Source organism: Carcharodon carcharias, chromosome 16 (assembly GCF_017639515.1).
Source record: "Carcharodon carcharias isolate sCarCar2 chromosome 16, sCarCar2.pri, whole genome shotgun sequence".
Lineage (NCBI taxonomy): Eukaryota > Metazoa > Chordata > Chondrichthyes > Lamniformes > Lamnidae > Carcharodon > Carcharodon carcharias.
The window spans coordinates 75762687-75790296 of record NC_054482.1 but is presented as its reverse complement, the minus strand read 5'-3'; the positions used below and the strand labels follow the sequence as shown (position 1 = coordinate 75790296).

General features: G+C 41.9%; 1 protein-coding gene across 1 annotated transcript in view; it reads right to left on the bottom strand.

The window, feature by feature from the left end:
• ipo13b (importin 13b) overlaps window positions 1-27610 on the bottom strand; it is a 231266-nt gene that overhangs the window by 144980 nt on the left and 58676 nt on the right. The window contains exons 5-9 of the mRNA XM_041208611.1: window positions 11342-11508; window positions 9052-9172; window positions 5816-5963; window positions 4091-4272; window positions 799-825 (exon numbers count right to left, since the gene is read on the bottom strand). Coding sequence (XP_041064545.1) covers window positions 799-825; window positions 4091-4272; window positions 5816-5963; window positions 9052-9172; window positions 11342-11508 — 645 coding nt within the window. The remainder of the gene's footprint in view (window positions 1-798; window positions 826-4090; window positions 4273-5815; window positions 5964-9051; window positions 9173-11341; window positions 11509-27610) is intronic.

Below are 27610 nucleotides of genomic sequence, written 5' to 3'. Positions count from 1 at the left end.
GGGTTTAAAACAAGCACAGGACAGGACAGGACGAGTAAAATCAAATAATAAGTAATGGTGGAAACTTGAATAGTCCACTGGGTTTTAAAATACACTTGAATGCTGACATTTGTTCATTATCCAAAAACTTTCTGTGCCAGCTTTTGGCAACCCACTCTCAGTAGGTATAGGTATATAAATGTTACTTTAAGCAGCTTTTTTTTCTAAAAACGTTTGTCAGGTTAATAACTTTTTCATCTGCGGTTCTCATTGTCTGGTGCTCTAATGAATTCAATTTTGAGCTTTACTAAAATTGTATTTTGTCATTAATTGCTCATTCATTATTAACATTCACATATAAAATTATCAAAAATGTATTTGCAAATGGAAATTGTAGAAAAAGGATATAGTCAGACTGTACATATAATCTGAATAATAACTTAGTAAAATTCCAGAAGCTCAATCAGTATCTGATGGTGTGGTTCTGTTTCTGTTGTATTAAATTCAAACTTTAATGCAAAATTAGATTCAAATGCAACAAAGTTTACATAAATGCTAGTATTTACATATCCAGTCCAGAAATTCAATTTAAACTATTTTCTAAGAATTTTGCAGCAAGTGTTTAGTTACATTTACATTTTTATTTTTATTTTGGTGAGCTGACTTGGCACAATCATTGTGAAACAGGTTTTGCTGTGCATATAAACATAGTGAAGTAGTGAAGTCAGAAAAGTAATTGCAAACAAATTTTTTAAAAATTAATTTAGAAATGAGATGACAAAGCGCTTTAATGGCCAGCAGTAAATTTTGTCAACTGACCTTATGAATTTGTTTCATTAAAACTTCCTGTGGAAGACAATAGCAAAAAGAAAACTCCAGGTTATCATCTGTTTACATTGTAACAAAAGGTCAGATTTGCAGATCTTTAACCTCAGGTCTGACACATTTCATACTGTCACAAATCTCAGTCTTTCAAATAATTTAACAAGCGAAAGTAAGTTAACACATACATCTGTATGTGGAAAACAGATACAAACAGAGCGTAAAATAAATAAATGCACCTGCTTAACAATTTGTTTCAACAGAACTGCAACCTCTTTCACAGCAGTGGTTTTCGAATACCACTTCCAATAGTATACTGAGATAAATGGCGCTTCACAGCTGAATTTACTCCTTTTTGACTTTGCGTCCAATAAAATCAAAAACAAAGAATAGGTCAGATTTTTTTTTAAAAATAACAAATGCTGGAAATAAATGACACAGCCAAGTTTGAAAAGATGAAAAAGACATGATAATGTTTTAGGTGTTTTGAAATGTTGACGGATCAGCCATGTATTTTCAGCATTTTCTGTTATTTCAAAAACATACAGATGAACAAAGCCAAAGCAGAGAGGGAGTAGGTGCTTTATCCTCCATGTCTGCATGCAAACACATGAATCAATAGGTATCGTACCCAGCTCTGGCAGTGAGCTGGAAACTTCATTCTTTATCCAAAGACGAAGGTGAATTATAGGTTAAGTACCATCAGTGGACATTTGAATTACATTAATATACTTGTAATCACATTAATAGCATAATAACATTGATATACATTTATGTGGAAATAGATACAAACTGAATGCAATATAGAGAGTTGTACCTACTTGACTACCTAGAATTTATTATACTGTATAAACATTAATATTTCCAATTTCTCCAAAGCTTCAAATCATTTCTGTCTTATAAAGGGTGCTGACAAATTAAAGGGGAAAAAATTACATTTCCCTTAGAATACAAATTATCTAGCTTTATAACAAAGTTAGGGCATAGCAATTTGTGTTTAGGTTAGGTTTTCTTCTGAGAAAGGGAAAAGAGGCTACACCGTTGTACAGATTTTTAAAACACGAGTTATGAATTCAACACTTTTAGGCTGTGAGTCACTAAATTTGTCAGTAAAATTGAATGTAGCATTCTAATCAATTATTGAGTATATTCAAGACTGAGATTGATAGAATCTTGGACATTAAGGGAATCTAGGGATAAGCTGGGAAAGTGGAGTTGATGTGCAAGTTTAGCCATGATTTTATTGAATCCAGGAGTATGTTCAAAGGGTCTCCTTCTCCCCTCCCTAACAGTTCTCTGTCCACTCATTCTACATCCACTACCTATGGGTAACATCACAGGGGAACCAATAGTTGCCACTCTTAAAAAATACATGTCTTTTGGTTCCAATGATAATTGTTGATGTCATAATTGAGGTTTTGGCTTGGGAGGACCTACTGATCTCAACACCATAAAAATTGAAATAACATTTGCACAGCCATTAACTCAGTGCAAATAACTTCACTAATTCAGTTTACCAGACAATTCTACATATTGCCTTAGCAGTTGCTCCTTAAAGTGAATTAAGAACTCTCCCAATAATCAAATGGGAAAAGACACTGCATGGTGTAGCACAATGCTATGGAGACCAGAAAATTTTAGATTTGATTTAGATTTAGATTTAGATTTGGGGGGGGGGGGAGATAAAATTCTACACAACACAAATAAGTGAAGAAAAAGGTTGCAGTTCCTTAGCTTCTTAAAGGAGTACTAATAATGAGCTACTGTTGAGCCTTTTAAAAAAGTAATAGATCAATAATGAAGTTTTAATTTCACATTTCATATTCCAATGTACACATACCATGCATATCTACAATAAAACTCACTTGCCATTTCTCTATTTCTCTGCCCTACTCCTTAATTGATGTAGATCTCCTATGTTCCTTTATCATCATAATAAACTTAAGTAATTTCTTTTACAATAAATATGGGACAAAACAAGTTTATACATTTCAATTGTTCCCATTGTTCATTAGGGAATGATTAGTGTGTCTTCTTACACTCTTAAATGAATACCACCATTTCTGCTGCACACCATTGAAAGTTTTCGGGATGGAAGTTCATTTAATCTATGTCGCTTAAGGCGATAGATAACACCATCATGTCACATCCTTTGCTTGAAAAATAACTGTGAAATCAAGTTTCCATTTACCTACATAAATGCAACTCTGTGCTTGACTGAAAAAAGGGAGGGTGACCTTGTTGACAATCAAAGTCCATTGGAGAGAAAAAACATCTCTCCTCTCTAATCACTGGCCTTTTCTTTCTTTTTTTTCCCTCCTCAACAGGAAATGGGTGATTACTTTGAGGTATTTTTGCAGCAAATACTTCTCTAATCATTTTGTCAGTAGAGAGACTCCAAAACAAGAGGGTTGAATTATATGATCCCCATCCCACCCTGGCTAAAAAGTCAGCAGGGGGAAGCCTGCCCAAGGGAAGCACCAGCATGGCCACTGCTAGTACTGCACTCTGAGCTCAAGGAGGTGTTGTTCAGCGATGGATTGGAACTTTTTAAGTGTCTGCCGGTTGGGAAGGGTATTCAGCAAGTGGGTGCTGAGATTTGAGAGGCCCATGGGGGAGAGGAACCTGGGAGGGCCCCTCTGATGGGCCCAGGGGACCAGTTAAGGAGGCACACGCCCACCCCTGCCCACCATGCATCAGCCTATGCAGAGAAACGTGCCAGGCTGGCTGCTTGGCATGGGCCTCTTCCATCACCAGTCTAATTCCAGCAGCCCTTGTAGGAATTAATTATCCATTTAAAGGCCTCAACTGGCACATGAGCAGGCAATCCACTTGATGCCAGCCCCACCACTGATAAAACTGCAGTGAGAGCAGGGGCAGGTGGGCAGGCAGTAAGCAGGTTGTCTGCTGGGTTTTATGTGCTCCCCCACCTTCAAACCACACGTGGGGGAGCATAAAAAATAGCCCCAATGTCACCTGTTCTTGCCAATATGTGGCATGGGCCTCACAAGACACCATACTGAGGAGGTAAACATAGATATAAAACATTGAAAATTTAAGGTATGGATGGAGGCCATTTGGCCCAGCATGTCTGTGCCATCTGAAACAGGGAGAGGTCAAAAATTAATACAATTTTCACTGCAACTCAATACTACAGTTAGCTGGCACAAAATTCCATTGTCTCTAATTTTAAAGTGGCAGCACAAGAACTTTAAGTTCCATTTCCCAAATGTAAACAAATGCAGTAATGACTGCAAAATTAGCTCTTTAAATCTCTTATGATCATTACCTGAGAAACAGCCACAATATTAGCAGCATAGGGAGGTAGGTCATACTTGCATTCTCTACAGATCTTCTTCAGTGTGGAAACACTGGATATGGAAAGCTCTGGGTTGCCCAAAGCATGCAATACCAATGGCAATACACTGTTAATCATCACTGGGTGATCAGCCAGCCATTCAGCTAGAGCACCTGCAGATGAGATTAGAAGTAGTTTAAAAAAGTTATGGTCATCATTTTGGTGACTATGAAACTGCACATAAATTGTCATTTAAGTAGAGCAGTTAGCACAAGAACACTGATTTCTAGATCTTAAGCAGGAAAAGGGGAACAAGGAAGCAATTTTATAATTGTGTGACATTAAACCTAGAAAGACCAAAACTACAAGGCCAAAGTCCAAACAGAGATCACCCAACATAATAGCAGTCATGATGTCCATTCTAACTTTAATAGCTAGATATTGCCATGTTTATTCCACAGATCGATACTATGCACATGGAACATAAGAGTTTACCAAAAAAACAGACAAGCAATCTTCTTCACAAAATAATCAGAACTACCAGAATCGCTCACCCTATCAAAGTGTGAAAACCTTTTCAAACTGTAATGGAGTTTCTGCCAGGTTTAAAAGTTTGTAAAGCAGAAGTTTCAATTAACATTGAACAGGAATTCATCATTAGTCCCAGTTCACAGAGAATCACAAATATGATTACAAGTTTCTGAATACTTGGTACATCTTTTATCAATCAAGGTGACAGAAAGCACTTTGAATGCTCACATAATCATCAAACATGGCCTCCTGTCAAGTGTTATCCTCAGCAACATGCCTTAGTCAAAACCTTATAGCTACTGACTGTCCATATCTGCTATTGCACGGTCATAAACGATAAAGGTGAGTAAAATCATTAGATGCATCTTACCTCACCCATTCACAAATACCCTAAGTTCCAACCATAACAGCATCCAACAACTATTTCAAGTAATTTCAGAGGTTTTCCATCCACTCCCTCATCTGGAAATTCATTCCATAATTCTATGAAGAATTTCCTGATATCAGCCTTAAATTTATTTTTGATTTGTTTCCTCTAGTATCTTCCTGTCCTACGATTTTGATTTAGTTTGAAGTAGTGTTCCAAATCTACCTTTCTAGGCTACTGGTATCACAAGTCTTCTTTCAGGGCTGTAAAGCCCAAATTTCTTCGACTATTCCTCACAACTTAGCCTTCCGATTCTAAGAATTCATCACAGCACGCTGAACAGATTCCAGAGCCTGTTTCTCATGAGTCTCGCTGAGCTAAGCTGGGTATAGTACATAGTTGTAGTCTGATGAGAATGCTAGTCAGTTTGAGCTCAACTTCCTTCAATCTGTACTCTAGGATTTTGGATTTACAGTTCAGCACTCTATCAACACTGCTCATTAGTGATTACTCATGTTGAAAATTGAGTTTATTAAAACCCAATGCTCTCTAAATTTCATTCTTTGCTATTTCAACACCACTGAACATCAATCTTGTCTCAGTGATAGCTCTCTCTTCCTTCAGACAGAAAGTTCAAGTTCCACTTCAGAGACTTGAGAACATAAACCATGAGGACACCAGCATGCACAATTGAGGAAGTGCTGTACTGTCAGAGGTGTCAGCTCACTTCATTGGGACATCTTCAGATTTAGACCTACCTCTGTATTAAAAATACCTATCTCACTGGAAAATATCTTCTTCAAAGCAAAGTCATTTACCTATGGTAAACATCACAGTGTCAGCTAGCTGCACATTGCTGATATTTATCCTTGGGATAAGTCCAATCAAGCCTGGAATAACATCGGAATAGTTGACATCATTGGTTTCTGCAATAGATTGAAACCCATACAAACAGGCTTCAATGTGCTAAAGAAGGAGAAAGAGAGAAAAAAGTTACACAATGCGACAAAGCTAGTATTCGCCAATGGTACAAAAAAAGTTAGCAACGCCCATGACGCCAACATTTTGATTAAAAACATTCAAAGAAATAATGCACCCTTGGTCCCAAAATCAAATACAATAGTCAATGGTTATCTACTTTGCACTGTCAATGCTGAATTGTTTGATTCTGTCCAATCTGCACTTGCCATTTTAGGGGAATTAGGGGATCAATAGAATTGCAAGAGGATTCTTAAGTTGATGCTATATTTTGTGTGCATCCCATTATCAGCCCTTCCAGTTTTAGTTTCAAAATATCAAATTGTTTTTACACTTCCAGTTTTTCAAAAAATATAACTATGTTGAGAAGATTTTCACCTGGTAACTACCAAGCACTGTCATTGCACTGAAATAGGAAAATATTGTTACACTATTAAGTGGCTGGCTTATATGGGAGGGTCCAAAATCATATTGCCATGTATTTTAAATCTAGAATAATAAAATCAATAACTTCGCACAGAATCATGCAAGTGGCAATCTGTAATTTCTGCTGCAGGGTCTGACTAACTGTAAAGCTAAAACACAGGACTGCATTGCATGTTAAATGTTTCCTACATTACAACATTGATTGCAGTTTAAAAGTGCTTGATTCGCTATAAAGTGCTTTGAGATTTCCAGAGATCATGAAAAACTATCTAAAGGCAAGTATCTCTTTTATAAACTGTGGAAGTAGCATGCTAGAGACAGCTACACAATCCTACAACCAACGGATCCCAGGTCAAAGCTCTGCAGTCCTGCCACATCCAGTCACGAATGATGGTGAACAATTAAACAGGAGGAAGGTCCATGAATATCCCCATCCTCCATGATGGCAGAGGCCAGCACACAAACGCAAAAAGCAAGGCTGAAGTGTTTACAACCACTTCTGGTCAGAAGTGTCAAGCGATGATCCTTCTCTGCCTCCTCGCAAGGTCAACACCATCACAAAAACCTGGTTTCAGTCAATTAGATTCCTATTGTAATGTGAAATGAAATGGCCAAGTCCACTGAACAAAGCAAAGTCTACAGGCATTGACAATATCCAGCAGTAGTGCTGACTACTTGACGACAATCATTTCAGCCTCATTGCAGGAGTTCTTCAGGCAAATGTCCTCAGCTCATCTAGCTTTACTCCTTTATTAATAACCTACCCTTTATCATAAGGACAGACATGAGGCTGTTGATGATTGCAGTGTTCAGCTCTATTCACAAGGCTTTTAACAAAGCAGTTTATGCTTGTATGCAGCAAATCCTGGATAATGCCCAGGCTTGCCTTGTAAGGGCAAGTAAAAATCATGCTGCACGTGTGGAGCAGTGACCATCTCCAACAAGAGAAAGCATAAATACCTCTCCTTGATATTCAATTGCAGTATCATCAACTCCATCCACATCCCCTCCTAAACCCTAACCCCATCAACTTCCTGGGAATCATCACTGACTTGAAACTTAACTGAAGGAGCCATGGCTACCGGAGGCGGTCAGAGGCTGGATATTCAATTGTGGATTTCTCCACAGGCTTCACAAAGCTTCTCTACCACCTACAAGGCACAAATCAAGAATGTAATGGAATAACCCCTATTTCTTTGGGTGGATGAAGCTCCAACAATTAAGCTCAACACCATCAGAAGTCCGTACCAGGTGTGATGTCCAGTAGAGGTAAAGGTTTCAGTAAAGGGAGTGCTAAACGGCACCAGAACGTCCTCCGAGATAACATCCAGGGAATCACTAAACCCACCATTCGCCGCCTCACTCGTCGTGGAGGTATTAAACACATCTCCAGCCTCAGTTACGAGGACCTCACGGGGTTCTCAAGGTCTGCTTGGAAAATATTATCCAGGATAAAGTAATCTTCTTGACTGGCACCCCATCCACTGGTTTAAACATTCAACTCCGCCATCAGCATCGTGCGCCTTATACTCAATGCATTGCAGCAACAATGCTTCTTCAGCAGCACCCCACACACCCATGTCCTTTAGCACCTTTAGAAATTCAGGGCAACAGCTGCATTCAAACACCAGCACCTGTTTCCTCCAAGTCATACATCATTCTAACTTGGAGATACATTGCCAATTCTTCATTGTCACTGGCCAAAACAGTTTTCTGGGAATATTTTCAGCACAAAGATTGTAACATGTCAGGAAGAAGGCCCACCACCACCTCAAGGACAACAAGGGATGAGCAATACATGCCCATCTTGGCAGCAACTCACACATCCAGACAAGGAGTAAAATAATGCAATCATATGAATTTAACAACACCTGACAGGCTGCTTTAATAATCAGTCACTAGGGTGATAACGCAGTCCATTATATACAGGTGAGTCTTCTCAGACTTGGTGCTATTAGTCACAGATTAATTTACTGCACAGAAGGAGGCCATTTGGCCCATCAAGTCCATGCCAACTCTCCATGGAGCAATCCAGTAAATTAAATGCCAAAAGACTGGCAAAAATAGCACGGTTGGTGGATGAAACTTGAGACTTATGCTGCTCTGAAGCTCTCATTAATTACTTTCTGGCACAGACATTAATTCATTTGATGTAAGAGACAGTTTCACTTTTGCTTTTAAAACAAGAATCAGGCAAGCAAATTAAGACAATTGAATGAAATGACACAAGATGCTCATTAAAAACAGAAATATTTTATACAAAAAGAGTCGACTTTTGGTAACAGCATTTTCTAATAGTTAATCCCTCTTTGACAATTGAAAAAAAAAGTTGAACCAGCATGGATTCGCTTACACTGCTCCAAAATATCATACACCATTTCAAATGATTGCAAATACTGCAATTGAAAACCTTGGATACAAGTCTAGTGTTTACAAATCCTCAAATATAGGGAGCATATTTAAGTGGTGCATTTTGTAGAATAATCATCAGAATTGCACATTAGTGGTGAAACGTAGCTGGGTGGTGTTTATTCTGAATTGCTATTAAAAATATTCACTCTTGTAAACTAAATATACATATTTATAATAAACTGAACATAAGCATTTTATATAAACTCTTAGCACAATAGTAGAGCAATGTAATGCTCACCTGCCATGAGGTTGGTTGCTCAGTGTTAGTTAAAAGCCTTCCTAGTTTGTCGTAGAGGTTACTTAACAACTCAGCTCCCAGCATCTCATATACATACATCAAGGTATCAGAAATATCAACCCTACCAAGAAAAAGTATAAATTTTATTTGAAATAAATATCAAAGCAAAACTATAATACATTTGCAACCAAATAAACATTGTAAACAACTGAAAATCCCATTTATGATTTAAAACAATTAGAATTCTTTACTGTTCTAATGAAGTTGAACAGATGTTAATTGGTGCTGTTTGCAAGGCATATATACACAGCTAAAAATACTCATTTCAAGTCCTTCACTACAAACGCATAAGTGTAGGTGTATGTTAAGTTGTACTGAAATTTAAGAGTTTAACAGAAGAGCACAAGAAATAGAAGTAAGAGTAGGCCATGCCGCTCCTCGAGCCTGCTTCGCCATTCAATAAGATCCTGGTTTGAACTCCCACCTCAACCTCCACTTTCCTGCTGAACCCCCATAGCCTTTGATTCATTTAGTGTCCAAAAATCTAAATCAATCTCAGTCTTGGAAATACTCTTTACTAAGCACCTTTTAGGATAGAGGGTTCTAAAGATTCACAATCGTCTCAGTGAAGAAATTTCTCCTCATCTCAGTCTTAAATGGTCAGCGCTCTTATCCTGAGAATATGACTGCAGTTTCTGGACTCTCAAAGCAGAAGAAACAATCTCTCAACATTTGCCCTGTCAAGCTCTCTCAGAATTGTATGCATTTCAAGGAGATCACCTCATCCTTTTACAATCCAGAGAATAAATCAGTCAATCCTGCTTAATCACTCCTCATAACAACTCTCATCCCAGGAATCAATCTAGCAGCTAAGCAGAACCCCTGTTGAGATCTATTCTGACAGGCTGGTCAAGTTTGCAATCAGGATTAACTAAATAAGTTTCAAATAATTTTACCATGTGTTAACTTAAAAAACCAAAATTTCTTCATATCTATTGCTGAAAAAAGGAAGAAAGAACTTGGAATTAAACGGCACTTCTCATCTTCAAGAGGTTCAAAAGCACTTCACAGCCAATTAATTACATTTGAATTGTAGTCCTAGTTGCTACTTTAGCAAACATGGCAAATAATTTGTACATAGCAAAAAGATAAATGATCGGATAATTTGCCTTGGTAATGATCATTGATAAATTGTGTTGTTTGGGATACCAGCAGAACTGCTCAGTCTTTGAATAGTACCATGGTATCTTTTATATTCACCTCAGCAAGCAGAAGGGATTTTGTTTTAACATCTCATCCAGAAGACAGTAACTCTAGCAATGCAGTATTTAATTGTTTATTCCTAGTTCTGTTGAAGGGTCATGAGGACTCGAAACGTCAACTCTTTTCTTCTCCACCGATGCTGCCAGACCTGCTGAGTTTTTCCAGCTAATTCTGTTTTTGTTTTTAATTGTTTATTGTTTATTTCAGTACTGTACTAAAGTAGAAACCTAGACTACATGTTTATGACATAGCTTGAACCTACAACCTCTGACTCAGGAGGTCAGGGTAACCATCTCTAAGCCATCATAAAAAGAAACAATTTTTCTTCATCTCCTTAATAGATTGGCATTTTTTTGGGGCGAGTCCTATGTCTTCTCAAACAATCCCAATCCTGTTCGCACTTGTCCGCATGCCAATTTTAGAAAAGGTCACTGCATAATAACCAGAAGCAAACACCACGAATGGTTTTCTCCCTGCCTCAGAAGTATGGCCAATTACAGCATCCCCTGCTGTGACTATCACCCCAACTACGGTCAGCCAACTCAGAGATTAGGGATTAAACTCAAAATATTTCAGTTCAGTGTGGCTCAGCTACTCACTAATGTTAACGTGTCCTCTGAGCCATTGGGGAGCACCCCCCCAAAAAAAAGCAAACGCTCTCCTTTGCTTATTTGGAATTTTAAACTGATTAAGTCCTGTATGAGGATATACAAGGTGGTCTTCTTCTGATGTCATAGGTGACACCATGGAATTCACAGAATAAAAAAAATCAGAACCATAAAATCAACCAAGCAAATCAATCAGGCTTCCACATCACCTAATTGCACAATACAACGGATTGGAACAGGTTTTATCAGCTGCCTCGTGCTATCACCAGCTATTGAATGATTAAGGAGTTTTAAAATAAAAATGCAAGCCTTGAAAAGAACATGCAACTTTAAAGGACTGTAGGTACTCAGATATTCCCAATTAAAAACTGTTCAGTTATAAACAATTCGTTAAAAGCAAACATACATTACTTCCTCACCTGTATATCCTAAATTGCTCTTTTTCATCAGAAGACCAGGAGGAATATTCTTCATCGGAGGGAAACTGAGCCTTGTGCAGCAGAACATCAACTAGTTGAAAGTAAACAGGACGATAAACCTGTAGATACACCACCTGTTTCTCAGCCTCAAATGACATTATGTCATCCTAGATGTCAGACAAAAAAAAGGAAATACTTAAGTTATTAAAATGTGAAAAATGAAGCAAAAGGGAATACAGGGCTGATGAGGCTTTCCACATTTTCCATAAAAAGCAAAAAATCATTCGCTTTCAGTTTTCACTTTGAAAATCCTTAGCTAAATATCTTAAATTATAATCCATTCCCCCACAGGCAAAGAGGTAAACGTATCACACTATTTAAAAGGAATATTTCTAATTGAGAACTATGCTTTTGATACGTGAACAGATAAGATTATAGTTTTAAATAAAAGCCCCAAGCAAACATTCCCAAAGTTAATGCCATAAATATTGCGCTTAAAAAAATAATTGTAGTGTTCTGAAATTGTGGAGAAGCCTCAGTGTTCAAGGAAACTCAACTGAATTAATGATAAAGTATTTAGCTACGGCATGGCAATAGGATTGCACAATTATGGATGAATTGAGGACTTGCGTGCGAAAATTGAAACAAAGGAATTGTGTAATTCCACCTATCTTCCCCTGCCCACCCCCATCCCAGTTGGCCATATATTGCATAATACAGGGTTTTCCGAGCTGTGTTTCTGCGCAACCCTGGGGTTCCATTTGATACGTCAAGGGGTTCCCCAGTAGGCCAGGTTTGTGCAATTTATGGCATTCAACTGCCATACATTTGAAAAAAGCTATAAAGCTGCTTATCCAATCAGAGGCACTAGTGAGACTACAAGCAGCCAAAGCAGGGAGAAACCAGCACATGACTGGACGAGCTGTCCATAAGTTTCCAGGTCGAAAGCGAAGGGTGGGGCGAAGGAGGAGAGACAGGGGACACAAGAGAGGGGGGAAGCAATGGGGGGTGGGGGGGGGAAGGCAAGGGGGTGGGGTGGGGGGTGGAAGGCAAGGGGGGTGGAAGGCAAGGGGGGGTGGGTGGGTGGGGGGAAGGCAAGGGTGGGGGGGTGGGGGGAAGGCGGGGGGGAACGCATGGGTGGGGGGGTGGGGGGGGGGAAGGCAGGGGTGGTGGGGGCAGACAGGGGGCAGCAAGGGGGGTTGGGGGGTGGAAGGCAAGGGGGGTGGGGGTGGGGGGGGATGGAAGGCGAAGGCAAGGGTGGGGGGGAAGGCGGGGGGGGTGGAAGGGGGAAGGCAGGGGGTGGGGAGGGGGGGAAAGGCAGGGGGTGGGGAGGGGGGGGGAGGAAGGCCAGGGTGGGGTGGGGAGAGAGACAACAGAGGAGGAGGGGGGAGATAAGAGAGGGGGGAAAAGAGGAGGGGGGAAAGAGAGGAGGAGGAGCGGGGGAGAGAGGAGGGGGGGAAAAGAGGAGGAGGAGGGGGGAAGGGAGGAGGAGGAGGAGGGGGAAGAGAGGAGGAGGAGGAGGGGGAAGAGAGGAGGAGGAGGAGGAGGAGGGGGAAGAGAGGAGGAGGAGGAGGAGGGGGGAAGAGAGGAGGAGGAGGAGGAGGGGGGAAGAGAGGAGAAGGAGGAGGAGGGGGGAAGAGAGGAGAAGGAGGAGGAGGGGGGGAAGAGAGGAGGAGGAGGGGCGGAAGAGAGAAGGAGGAGGGGGGAAGAGAGGAGAAGGAGGAGGGGGGAAGACTGGAGGAGGAGGAGGGGAGGAAGAGGGGACGGCGGGCGGGGCGGAAGAGGGGACGGCAGGCGGGGCGGAAGAGGGGACGGCAGGCGGGCGGGGCGGAAGAGGAGACGGCGGGCGGGGGGGCGGAAGAGGGGACGGCGGGCGGGGGGGGGGGCGGGGAAGAGGAGAAGCGGGGTCGGAAGAGGGGAAGCGGGGGCGGAAGAGGGGAAGCGGGACGGTATGGCACAAAAACTCACCCTTCCTACCTCATTAATTAAGCAGGTGCAGGAAATGTGCTGTATCGCTAGCGGATGGCCTCTGAATCACCTGCCACGCCAATATCTCACCGTTTTCTCACTCGGCTGCCATATCTAAACTGCAGCTGTACACATGGTTCTCAATGCTTGCAGCCCAGGACTATTGCAGTGAAGACAAGGCCCCGAAATCCAAGAAGAGTTCAGTGACCTGTCACTGGAATGCCTTCTGGAGGCCACCATGATGTCCTCTACTCCCATTCTGGCTGCAGGAGGTCCAGCAATCTCACCTCTCCAGCTTGGGTGGCAGTGGCAGTGGTGGTCAGTGCCAACGCTGCACAGAAGAGCTTGGCCATCCAGTGTAGAAAGAGAATGAATGATCTCATCTGTACCACCAAAGTCAACTATTTCATCACTCTAAACACACACTCACAAGGCCATCACACATTTATTGGCATCTCACTCACTGCCAGTTCAAGGGACATTACCACTCACTCTCTCACATATACCATCTAGGCCACTTGCACTGATCAACACGTGGCCTCCACACACCCTGGAATAACACCCTTCTCCAGTATAGCGCTTGCCCTGTAGTCTCTTCTCTTGCCTGAGGCCACTTCTCCTCCTTCCCCAAGCAAGCCCTAGCCCTTCAGCCATTGAAGAGCCTTTACACCTGTTCTGTAGGTAGAGATTTGCCTATGAGCCCCCCCTTAAAAGCAATGCGGTGCTGCCTGCAAAGCCTGCGCTGATGACCGCAAGTGCTGTCCAAAGCAAGGTAGGCAAACAAACCTCAAAGTCCTGAGCGAAGTGCAGGTCGCCTGGTGCACACTGCTTATGTACAGTTGTGAAACACATCAGCATGTCATGATCCAGCGTTTGGGTGGGGGTGGTGGGCGTGGGGTGGGGGGTGATTCTGACAAGCAGAGCTTATAATGAGATCCTGGTTTATTGAAATTAGGTTCCCGATGTGCGGCGGCGGGAAACACGGCCCTCCAATGACAGGTGGAGCAATCACAAACTGGTTTTACTACAACGTGAAACTGATTTTTGCGATCCCCTTTTATTTTCCACTCCAACTCTCTATGACACCCGCCACAAATGGGAGTGGAAAATCCCAGCTAGTGTCTTTTACGAGAATCCAGCTTTCCAGTATCACCCCTAATATTAAACGAATGTGAGCAAAAGCAGCAGCATCACTCCTCTCATTAAAAATGGCAAAAAGTAAGAAAGACGAGTACTTTGCTGAAGAGGACATTTTAATTATAATAAATGTATATGTATAAGAAAGAGAAATACTTCTATAAATTTGTTTTTGTATGTTTGTACCTATTGCACAAAAACAATAATTTTTTGTAGTTTAACTCTTCAACATAATGAGAACCTTTCTTAAGCGTTCCATCAATACTCTTGGGAGGTGAAAAGGGCTCCGTGGCCAGAAACGCTTGGGAAACACTGGCCTAACATATGCACAGCTGTGTGATGTGGCATTGAGTTTGATCTGGCTATTCCTTATATAAGTTTTCAAACCCAGATGTAGGGAGATAAATGATATGAAGAGAATTAAACTAAAAGGAAGACACCTGCTAGGCTTCTGCAAATGCTGCTGTACAACAGGGCCTGGGAGCAGATTATTAACTCAAACTCTCATCAAGATGCAAGTTTGTCCAATTATATCTGTATTTTAAATGGTTAATCTTTATGCTTTTATAGACAACTTGTTAGACACAAGAACATGAGGAAAAGGAGTGCGCCTTTTGGCCCTTTGAGCCTGCTCCACCTGTCAGTAAATCATGCTCATCTCCTACCTCAACTCCACGTTTATGCACTACAGCCAGATCCCTCAATTCCAAGTAACCAAAAATCTATCAATCTCTGTCAATGACTGAGCATTCATCACTTTCTGTGATAGAGAATAATGAGGGGAAAATTAGAGTACAAGAGAAAGCTAGCAAGGAGCAGAAAGTAAGAGTTTCTATAGATATTTAAATAGAAAAAGACTTAAGGTGAGCATTGGTCCTACAGAAAGTGCATCTGGGGAACTGATAATGGAAAGTAGGGAGATGGTGGATGAATTAAACAGGTATTTTGCTTCGGACTTCACTATAGGGAGCACAAGTAACATCCCAGAAATAGCTGTAAATCAGAAATGGAAGTGAGGTAGGAACTTGGGAAAATTACAATTACTAGGGAATGGTATTGAGCAAATTATTGGGGCTACAGGCTGGCAAATCCCCAAGTCCTTCACCTTGTCTTGAAAGAAATGACAAGTGAGATAGTTGATGCATTAGTTCTAATTTTCCAAAATTCCTTAGGTTCAGGGAAGGGTTCCATTAGATTGGAAAATAGCAAATGTAACTCCTTTATTCAAAGAAGGAGGGAAACAGAAAGCAGGAAACTCTAGGTCAGTTCGCCCAACATCTGTCATAGGAAAAATATTAGAAGCTATTATTAAAGATGTAATAGCAGGGCACTTAGAAAAATTCAAGGCAATCAGGCAGAGTCAACATGAATTTGTGAAAGGAAAATCACGTTTAACCAATTTATTGGAGTTCTTTGAAGGAGTCACATGTGCTGCGGATGAAGGGGAACCGGTGGATGTACTGTACTTAGATTTCCAGAAGACATGTGATAAGTGCACATCAAAGGTTATTGCGTAAAATAAAAGCTCATGGTATAGGGAATAACATACTGGCATGGATAGAAGACTGGTTAGCTAATGGGGAACAGAGGGTAGGCATAATTGGGTATTTTTCTGGTTGGCAGGGTGTGGCAAGTGGTATGCCACAGGGATCAGTGCTGGGGCCTCAACTTTTTATAATTTATACAAATGGCTTAGATGAAGGAACCGAAGGAATGGTTGCTAAATTTACTGGCGACACAGAGATAGGTAGGAAAGTAAATTGTGAAGAGGACATACAAAGTGACATAGATAGATTAAGTGAGTGGGCAAAGATCTGGCAAATAGAGAATAATGTGAGCAAATGTGAAATTGTTCACTTTGGCAGGAAGAATAAAAAGGAAGCTGATTATCTAAATGGTGAGAGATTGGCCAAGCTCTGAGACTCAGAGGGCTCTGGGTATCCTAGTGCGTGAATCACAAAAGGCTAGTATGCAGGTACAGCAAGTAATTAGGAAAGCTAATAGAATGTTATCATTTATTGTGTGGGGAATTGAACAGCTATTCACAATATATATTAATGATTTAGATGAGGGAACTAAATGTAATATCTCCAAATTTGTAGATGACACAAAGCTGGGTGGGAGGGTGAGCTGTGAGGAGGATGCAGAGATGCTTCAGTGTGATTTGGACAAGCTGAGTGAGTGGGCAAATGAATGCCAGTTGCAGTATAATATGGATAAATGTGAGGTTATCCACTTTGGTAACAAAAACAGGAAGGCAGACCATTATCTGAACGGCTATAAATTGAGAGGGGGATGTGCAACAAGAGCTGGGTGTCCTCGTACACCAGTCACTGAAAGTAAGCATGCAGGTGCGGCAGGCGGTAAAGAAAGCAAAAAGTATGTTGGCCTTCATAGCCAGAGGATTTGAATACAGGAACAGGGATGTCTTGCTGCAATTGTACAGAACCTTGGTGAGACCACGCCTGGAATATTGTATGCAGTTTTGGTCTCCTTATCTAAGGAAGGATGTTCTTGCTAAAAAGGGAGTGCAGCGAAGGTTTACCCGACTGATTCCCGGGATGGCGGGACTGACATATGAGGAGAGATTGAGTCAGTTAGGATTATATTCGCTGGAGTTCAGAAGAATGAGGGGAGATCTCTTGGAACCTATGAAATTCTACCAGGACTACACAGGGTAGATGCAGGATGTTCCCAATGGTGGGGGAGTCCAGAACCAGGGGTCACAGTCTGAGGATACAGGGTAGACCATTTAGGACTGAGATGAGGAGAAATTTCTTCACCCAGAGAGCGGTGAGCCTGTGGAATTCTTTACCACAGAAAGCAGTTGAGGCCAAAACATTGTATGTTTTCAAGAAGGAGTTAGATATAGTTCTTGGGGCGAAGGGGATCAAAGGATATGGGGAGAAAGCAGGAGCAGGCTATCGAGTTGGATGATCAGCCATGATCATAATGAATGGCGGAGCAGGCTTGAAGGGCCAAATGGCCTACTCCTGCTCCTATTTTCTATGTTTCTATTACAAATGTAGGGAGGTCATGCTTCAGTTGTACAAAGCACTAGTGAGACTACATCCGAAGTACTGTGTACAATACTGGTCTCCTTATTTAAGGAAAGATGTAAATGTGTTAGAAGCAGTTCAGAGAAGGTTTACTAGACGAATACTAGGAATGAGCAGGTTGTCTTATGAGAAAAGGTTGGACAGGTTAGGCTTGTATCCACTGGAATTTAGAAGAGTAAGAGGCGACTTAATCAAAACCTTTAAGATCCTGAGGGGACTTGTCAGGGTGGTTATGGAGAGGATGTTTCTTCTTGTGGGAGAATCTAGAACAAGGGGTCACTGTTTAAAAATAAGGGGTCGCTCATTTAAGACAGAGATGAGGAGACATTTCTTCTTTCAGACGGTAGTGGAAGCAGAGTCTCTGAATATTTTTGAGGCAGAGCTAGATAGATTCTTGATTAACAAGGGGGTGGGCAGAAATGTGGGATTGAGATTACAATCAGAACTGGTGCTGTGCATACTTTATAATTTTAATATTTGAAAATTCTCACCTGGTTTCAAATTCCTCCATAGCCTCACCCTTCCCTAACTCTGTATCCTCTCCAGCCCTACAACCAACCACCTCCCCGCACTCCTCTACCCTCCTCCAACCACCTCCCCACACTCCTCCATCTCCGCCCCCCACCCCCACATTAATTTTAATCACTGCCCCATTAGCAGCTGTGCCTTCAGCTGCCAAGGCCCTAAACTCCAGAATTCTCTCCCTAAACCTTTCCGCTTTTCTTGTATCTTCTAAGACATTCCTTAAGCATACCTCTTTGACCAAGCTTTTGGTTATCTGCCTTAATTTCTCTGTCTGACTCTAAATCAAATTTTATTTGATAACGCTCCTGTCCTGTGAAGTGCTTTTGATCTTTTATTACATTCAAGGCACTGTACAACTACAAGTTCTTGTGGCTGTTTAAAAAAAAACAGAAAATGTTGCGAATACTCAGGTCAGGTGACACCTTTTGTCATTGACTTGAAAGGTTAACTGCTTCTCTCTCCACAGATGCCATCTGAATGACGCAGTATTTCCAGCATTTACAGTTTTTACATTGGATTTCCAGCATCTGCAGTATTTTGCTTTTGTATTGTTGATATTCTATTAATAGTCCAAATAGTTTATACAAATTTATCCCTACTTCTTTACTCTTGCACTCTATGCCACTATTTAAAAATAAGAAAATGCCACTGACTTCCTTTAATCATGCCATCCACTAATTGCACTTTCAGGAGAATGTTTATTTGAACTATAGGCTGTTCATCCAATCTTTTCATATCTTACCACAGTGTACATGCCATTTCATCAAGATGCCCCAAAATGTATGACCTTTTACTTTACAATTACTCTTGTACTTTATGTCCGTTTATAAAAATCCAAAATGATTGGGTCCCTACAACAATTGCCATAAAGGCTTACAAGAACATAAAAGGCAACAAAAAGAAACGAATAGAAATAGATAACAATTAAGAAATGGCTAGAATAAACACTTAAATATTGCTGTTCTTTATATCATCTTCCAGTGTAATTATGGACATTTAGAAATCCTAGACACTCATTATATGTGGATGCAATTTACAGCTGACATGCTGCAGGTTTGAATGCCCCCAACCCTAAATAAACATTTAAATGAAATGCCATTGGTCTGAGGCAGCAGCTTCCTAAACTGTTATCAGCAATTATTGGAAACTATGTTGTTGTGCAAAGCGGGCAGAATTCCAAATTTTCCAAAGTTGTTTAGTGGAAACGTCCACTACTCCTGTCGGTAGAAAGTGGGGTTGCACAAGGATCACTGCTGGGACCACAGTTGTTCACAGTTTGTATTAACAATTTAGATTGAGGGATCAAAAACACAATTTATAAATTTGAGGAACATCATAAATATCTGGGGGTTGGAGGCAACGGTCAACACTGAAAAAGGCTGCAACAAATTACAAGGTAACATTAATAAACTTGCAAAATGAGCACATAACAGCAAATTCATTTCTACAATGGTACCTGTAGGGTATTACATTTTGTTAATAAAAATGAGGTTGCATGCTACTTGGAAAATAAAAATCTAAATGAAGTATAAAGGAACCTGGAAGTATAAATACATAAATCAGTAAAAATAGCAATATAGGTGAATAAAGTTCATTAAAAAAAGCAAACCATGCACTAGTTTTAGGGGTTATTGCCAGAGAGTTAGAATTGAAAAGCAGAGAAGCTATGTTAAGATTGAACTGAACCTTGATTAGACCATACTTGGACTACTGTATATAATTCTTGCCACCATAGTATAAAAAGTAGGTAGAGGGACTGGAATGGTTGCATAAGAGATTTACCAGGATGATATCAGAACTGTGATGTTCTGCCTAACATAAAAGGATGAGCTGGCTGGGTCTCTCTTCTCTTGAAAAGAGAAGGCTAAGAAAGGTGACCTAGTAAAGGTCTTTTAATTTCTGAGGATGTTTTGCTAAGGTAGACAGAGAGCATTTCTACTTCTGGGGAAAAGGAAAATGAGAGGCTACTAGTCATCAAGAAATTAAAAAGGAAATCAAGTGGTAAGAACGTGGAATGTGGTACCACAGGTAATGGTTGAGATGAATAGTATAAGGTGCATTATGAGAGAGAAAGAAATTGAGGGTCATGTTGTTACAGGTTATGTGAGGAATATCGGAAGGAGTATCAGGTGGAGCATAAAGGACAGCATGGACCAATTGTGCCAGATAGCCTGCTTCTGTGCTGCATACATTCTAAGTAATAAAATTGGGACAATTGATTTGGCTTTAATGTAATCACGCTATCACTAATTTAAATTGCCGGTGACCAAGTTAGATTTCAAACCAAAAAGCAGAATATTGCATATCTTGGAAATCTGAAATAAAAACAGAAAACACTGGAAATATACAGCAGGTCAGGCAGCATCGGTGGAGACAGAGTTATGAGATCCAGAATTACCTTCTCGTGCAGTAGGAGCTGGGAGTTCCAAGCCCCAACAGACCTTGGGAGTTTTGCACATGCACAGGGCTGGAGAGGGCAGCACATGCACAATCCAGTGTTTTGAAGTACTTCACACCGAAGATAGGGCGGGACGCCTGCGCAAGCACGGTCTGGTTGAGTCTGCCTATCTGGAACAGTCAAAGGGTCATGCTGTTTGACATGATCTGCCAGCCATTGGGATGTACAGCTTACATACCTGGCATCATGCCAGCACTGAAACTCATATACCACATTACTCATTTGTGCGGTAGGCAGAACGTCTTTTTAGCTTGAAAACAGCATTCTATTAGTGGAGAATACCACTCGTGTTGCTACTGCATAGTAGTAGTGTGAAATGGCTAGTGTCACCTGTCATTCAAATTTTTTAAACATCTAGCCCTTCCAGGGTAATCTGAAGTAGACTGGGCACTTTTCAGGACTGAAAGTGGCAGCCTTTGTTCCATTCATGAGTTTGCGCGATATACAGAGAGCAATGATCTGATTGGGGTAGCCATTATCCCACAGGATATCTTTGACCCGCCTTATTTCAGCATCAAGCTTACACAGTGAGCAAATTGCTTGGGTCCTATTTACAAGGTTGCCAATAAGGCCAATCTTATAGCGTGTGGAAATGTAGGAATCCAAACATGTATATTGACCAGCGAAGGTGGGCTTGTGTTAAGATGGTCGTAGAGAACCCATTGCCAAATTTCTCAACTAGGTCGAGGAAAGGGAACTCGACTGATTGCTCCATTTCAAAATTGAATTTGAGTGTAGGATGGAGCCCATTAAAACAGGGGTAGAAGGTTAGTGGTCATTCCATCTAAGACGCGTTTCTAATGTAAAACAATGAAGATGTTAGCAAGAGCTGGGCCCAGAGGGGATCCCATGGCAACACCATCAATACGTGGTGTCGTTGAAAGTGAACTCAGCTCAACTGCGCGAGTTGCTAAGTTCTTAATTTTAATGAATACAGATTCAGACAATAGCGGCATGTCTAGATCACCATGATATAGTGACATGGTGAAAATGTCTACAGCTTCCTTGAGAAGTACATTAGTGAATAGATTAGCAATATCGAACAAGCCCAAGGACACAGCATTGCTATTGATTTGCAAGTCCTGGATAGTCTTCACAAAGGTGAAGGAATTCTTCACTGGGTATGTGAAAAACTTGCTCAGAACTTGTTTTAGCCCCAAGACCAGTCAAGCAACAGCCTGACACAGTCATACTCAAAGAATCATATCTTAGAGCCAATCGATAGAATTTTCCACTCCTGGTGGCAGCGGATGTGTTTGATGACGTAAGCAGACAATATGGTGAGAAGGCCAAAAATCAGTTTTACGCCTTCGTGAAACCAGTTTGCGATCGCCCACTCCACCGTCAACAGCGGGTAGCGTTTCCGCCACCGCATATTGGGAACCTAATTTCAATACTTTAGCATCTCATTATAAGCCCTGCTTGCCAAAATCATGCCCCCACGCTGGATCGTCCAGCAATCACACCAACGTGTTTCACGGCAGTACATAAGCGACATGCACCTGGCAACCTGCACTTCGCTCAGGACTTCAAGGTTTATTTGCCTACCTTGCTTTGGGTAGCATTCATGGTCATCAGCGCCAGGCTTCGCAAGCAGCACCACATCACTTTTAGGGGGCCTCACAGGCAGGTCTCTATCTACTGTAAGGCAATGGTGGCTTTTCGACAGCTGCAGGGCTAGAGCTTGATTGCAGAAGGGATAGAAGTGGCCTCAGGTAAGGGAAGAGGCTGCAGGGTGAGGGCTGTACTGCGGAAGGGGGATATCCCAGAGTGTGTGTGGGAGCACATGTTGATTTGTGCAAGTGGCCTCAAGATGCTAAAGGCTGAGGAGGCAGTCTCCAGAGGAGATGAGGCCAGATGGAGATGTGAAGGTATATGTGAGAGAGTGAGTGGTGATGTACCTTGAGCTGGCAGTGAGTGAGATGCCAGTGAATGTGTGATGGGCTTGTGAGTGTGTGAGTTTAGAGTGATGAAATGGTTGACTTACCCTGGTGGCACAGGTGAGATCATTCATTCTCTTTCTGCACTGGATGGCCAACTTCTCCTGTGCAGCATTGGCACTGACCTCCACTGATACCACCTCCCAAGCCAGAGTGTGAGATTGCTGGATCTCCTGTGGCCAGAGCCAGAGAGGGTGGAGGACATCACGGCAGGCCTCCAGGAGGCATTCCAGTGACAGGTCACTAAAAACTCTTCTGGCTTCCAGGGCCATGTCTTCACTGGAGCAGTCCAGGGCTGCAAGCAATGAGAACTCTGTGCACGGTTGCAATTTAGATATGGCACCAGGAGTGAGGAAACGGTAAGGTAACATCATGGTGGGTGATTCAGAGGCCACCCACCAGCGAGATGGTGTAGTTCCTGTGGCTGCATAATTAAAGAGGCAGGAAGCGGACAATACAGTGCAAAAACCCGCCATTGCGGGCAACGGGTAGAACATCTTTTTCACGCCTGCGACACTCTGCCCAATGTCCCAAACACCACTTTAACCACCCCTGGGTATTCCCTGTCCCACCAGCAGGACAGACCCAGCAGAGGCGGCAGCACAGTAGTATACCATCAGAAGGGAGTTGCCCTGGAACTCCTCAACATTGAGCTGGATCCCATGAAGTCTTATGGCATCAGATCATACATGAGCAAGGAAACTTCCTACTGATTACCACCTACTGTTCTCCCTCAGCAGATAAATTGTTAGTCATCTGAAGGAAGTATTGAGGGTGGCAAGGGCACAGGATGTAATCTGGGTGAGGGACTTCACTGTCCATCATCAAGAGTGGCTCAGTATCACCACTGACTGAGCCCTGAAGGCCATATCTGATAGAATGGGTTCGCAGCAGGTAGTGAGAATACCAACAAGGGGTGGGGGAGAGAGAGAGAGAGAGAGAGAGAGAGAGAGAGAGAGAGAGAGAGAGAGAGAGAGAACCTCCTAGATCTGGTCCTCACTAATCTACTTGCCACAGAAGCACCTGTCCCTGTCAGTAGAGGTTGGTATGACAACTGCACAGTCCTTGTGAAGAAGCAGGCCCATCTTCACATTGAGGATGCCGTCCATCATGTTGTATGGCATTACCACTGTGTTTAATGGGCTAGATTCAGAACAGATCTAGCAGCTCAAAACTGGGTATCCGTGAGGCATTGTGGGCCATCAGTAGCAAGAGAATTGTATTCAACCACAATCTGTAACCTTTTAGCCTGGCAGATACTTCACTCTAAAGCCAAGGGCTCAAAGCTTTGCAGTCCTGCCATATCCAGTCATGAATGGTGGTAGACAATTAAACAACAAACCGGAGGAGGCAGCTCCAACGACATCCCCATCTTCAGTGATGGGGGTGCTCAGCACATCAGTGCAAAAGGCAAGGCTGAAGCATTTGCAGCCATCCTCAGCCAGAAGTGGAGTGAATGATCAATCTTGGCTTCCTCCTCAGGTCCCCAGCATCACAGATCCCAATCTTATGCCAATAAATAACCAGTCCACTGATGCTCAGTTTGGGTTAAGCCAGGGCCACCCGACTCCTGACCTCACTACAGCCTTGGTCCAACATGGACAAAAGAACTGAATTCCAGAGGTAAGGTGGGAGTGACTACCCTTGACATCAAGGCAGCATTTGACCAAATGTCTCAGAGTCCTGACAAAACTGAAGTTAATAGGAATCAGGGGAAAGCTCACCACTGGTTGGAGTTATACCTAGCATAAAGGAAGAAGATTGTGATTGTTGCAGGCCAATCATCTCAGTCTCAGGATATCATTGCAGGAGTTCCTCTAGGGTGGTGTCTGAGGGTCAACCATCTTCAGCTGCTTCATCAGTGACCTTTCCTCCATTATAAGGTCAGATATTGAGATCTTCACTGATGATTACACGAGTTCAGTACCATTTGCAGCTCCACACTGAAGCAGTCTGCGTCCACATGCAGCAAGGCCTGGACAACATTCAGGCTTGTGCTGATAAATGGAAAGTGACATTCATGCTACACAAGTGCCAGGCAATGACCATCTCCAACAAAAGAGAGTCTAACCATCTTCCTTTGACATTCAATGACCATCGCTGAATCCCCCACTATCAACATCCAGAGGGTTACCATTGACCAGAAACTGAACTGGAGTAGCCATATAAATACTGTAGCTACAAGAGAAGGTCAGAGACTGGGAATTCTGAGGCAAGAAACTCACCTCACGACTCCCAAAAGCCTATCCACCACCTATAAGGCACAAATCAGGAGTGTGATGGAATACTCTCCACTTGCCTGGATAAGTGCAACTCCAACAGCACTAAGAAGCTCAACACCATTCAGGACAAAGCAGCCCACTTGATCAGCACATCATCCACAAACTTAAACACTCATTCTCTCCCCACTGACTCAGAGTGGCAGCAGCAACTTGATATACAAATGCACTGCAGCAACTCACCAAGGCTCCTTTAAAAGCACCTTCCAAGTCTGCAACCTCTATCACCTAAAAGGATAAGGGCAGCAGACAAATGGCAACACCACCACCTGCAAGTTCCTCTCCAAGCCTCACACCAGTCTGACTTGGAACTAAATCTCCTGTCGTTCACTGTCGCTGAATCAAAACCTGGAACTCCCTCCCTAACAGTACTGTGTATGTACCTACACCACATGGACTGCAGTGGTTCAAGGCGGCTCATCACCACCTTCTCAAGGTCAGTTAGGAATGGGTAACATGCTGGCCTTGCCAGCAATGTCCACATCCCATGAAAGGATAAAAAAATTCAAGACTTACATCTTAGTCATGTAAAAACATTATCACTTCATACATTCTGTTTTAGCAACTACATCAATTACTTTTGGTTATAAATTGCCATTGTAAGATCAGGTAACAAAATATAAGATTTCTTCATTTATGGTGTCTATCCAGATACCAAACCAGATACTAGGACTAAAGGGTGAAACTACAAGGACAGATTAGACAAAGCTGGATCGTAATCCCAGAGTTGATAAAAAGGTTTACCGGTGATTGAATTGAGGTTTTGAAAATGATAAAGGGAAAACATTGGGCAGGTACCAAGAAACAATTAGCTCTGCTGGGAGAATTCAGGACTAGGACATAGAGGTAGGCCACTTAGGACTGAGATCAGGACACATTTTTTTCCACACAAGGGTCATTAAACATGGAATTCTCTGCTCCAAAAAGTTGTAGGTGCTGAGACTTTGAAGACTGAGATACATAAATTATGAGATAAGGATATCAAAGAATAGGGAGCAAAAAAAGGGTAAATGGAGTTGAGGAACATCCATTATATAACTGAATTGTGGAATTTTGATTCATACAGTCTGCTACTAAAAATACATTTCCAATGCTCTTATTTAAGTAGAGCACTTCTTTTAATAAAATAATTTTGTGCCTTTGTACTTTATTTTCCAAAAAAAAAATATTCTTTAATGGCTTTGAGGGGGAGAGAAAAAGGAGAACTTTACCTAGCTTGAGCATCTGCATTCATTTGAATTGACTAAGTAATTAAGACAACTGAAAGAAGTTATTTGATTAACAGATGAACCCCACTACCAACAGTGACTAATATCCTGCCCATAACTACTAAGCAATTAATGCCAAACAGACATTTATGACCCACTTAGCACAGGAATAAAGTTTTCAATTTCACTGAATGGAATGGATATGGAGGGAAGTGAGAATTATTTTATTTTGAATTGATCTAGAAAAGTTTCAGTAACCAGGATGCTTTTCTTGCTGTATATCCAGTTTGTCAAAACCACAACCACTACTTTAAATTGGGTCCTGGAGGCATGCAATTCTTTTAATTTGCAATTAAGCTTCAATCAAAAAAGAAAGACAACATCACTGCAGCAATTTAAAAGATTTAAAAGATTATCACTGCAGCAAAGAATCACTCCCACTGTTTAGAACACTGCATATGCAAGATCAGGTTTGGTAGTGCCTGATTTTGGGCACTACTGGTGCCATTTGGGGACGAAATAGTGTCCAATGTAAGCGAACACACTTCTGCCATGAATTGTACCAGATACCAAATCGGTCAAGGTGTTAATATCTGCCGGAAGTATGCAGAGCAGGCAAATCATTGTGTCAATCATCATTCAATACTGATTTGATGCCAATGCTGCCATTTTGCAGCTCAACACTCCAGTCGCTGTCCTCTCTCAACCTCAGACAGCTGAACACATGTTAAACAGCAGAGAGAATTCCCCCCCACTCCCCCCTCAACCAGCGCTTTTCAAAATATTTATTAACCGCTCACAGGTTAGTTTCTAGTTTGGCTGCTAATAGAATTTTACAAGCATTTGGTGCTTTCACTCTTGTTCCAAGTTTCAAATATCTACAGGGAATGGTGTAGCAAATGCCGAGGGACATTTTCCTGACTTCAAGGCTTCTGTTCGAACTCACTTCTCCCAGTCTCCTTGGAACGGAACTGAATGGGAAAATGGACAGATGCCACACAAAGCATGATGAGCTGCTGGAACAGTGAGGAGAGAGAGAGGAAGGCTTCAGCAACCAGGATAGCCCTTTACTGCCCAACTTTACATAAAAGTACTACCTAGAGTGAGAAACTAGTGACAGCAACCCCAATTCCTCATTTATCACCAGGCTCGCACTCCTCAACTTCCTTTTGTTACTGGATATCACATCATGTTGGCCACAATGCAAAAAATAAGAGCCACCACAAAATAAACATCCCAAACCAAATTTACAAGTGAACTCATGCCATATTGCTTACAAATGTAAACCATGCATTTCTTTAGTGCCTGTATTCTGTGTGCCTTTGCCTGTTCTACTGCTCCTATGCAGTGTTACCCCAGCAATATGGCTGGTGGAAGGTTGAATTTCCATGGAGTCGTCTGGAGATGACCTTGGAGGGTAACCTCAAGCATCCATTCTTAATTAGCCCTACCATCCATTCTTAATTAGCACATTCGTTTAGATAATATCACCAACTTTAACACCTATGTGCTCTTTTGTTCTGTTGTTTGTGACATCTTTTGATGATCTGCTTCTATCACTGCTTGTTTGTCCCTTCAACCACACCAACCCCCTCCACTTCTCTCTCTCTCTCCCCCCACACACCTTAAACCAGCTTATATTTCAACTCTTTCTTGGACTCAAACTCAAGTTCTGTCGAAGGGTCATGAGGACTC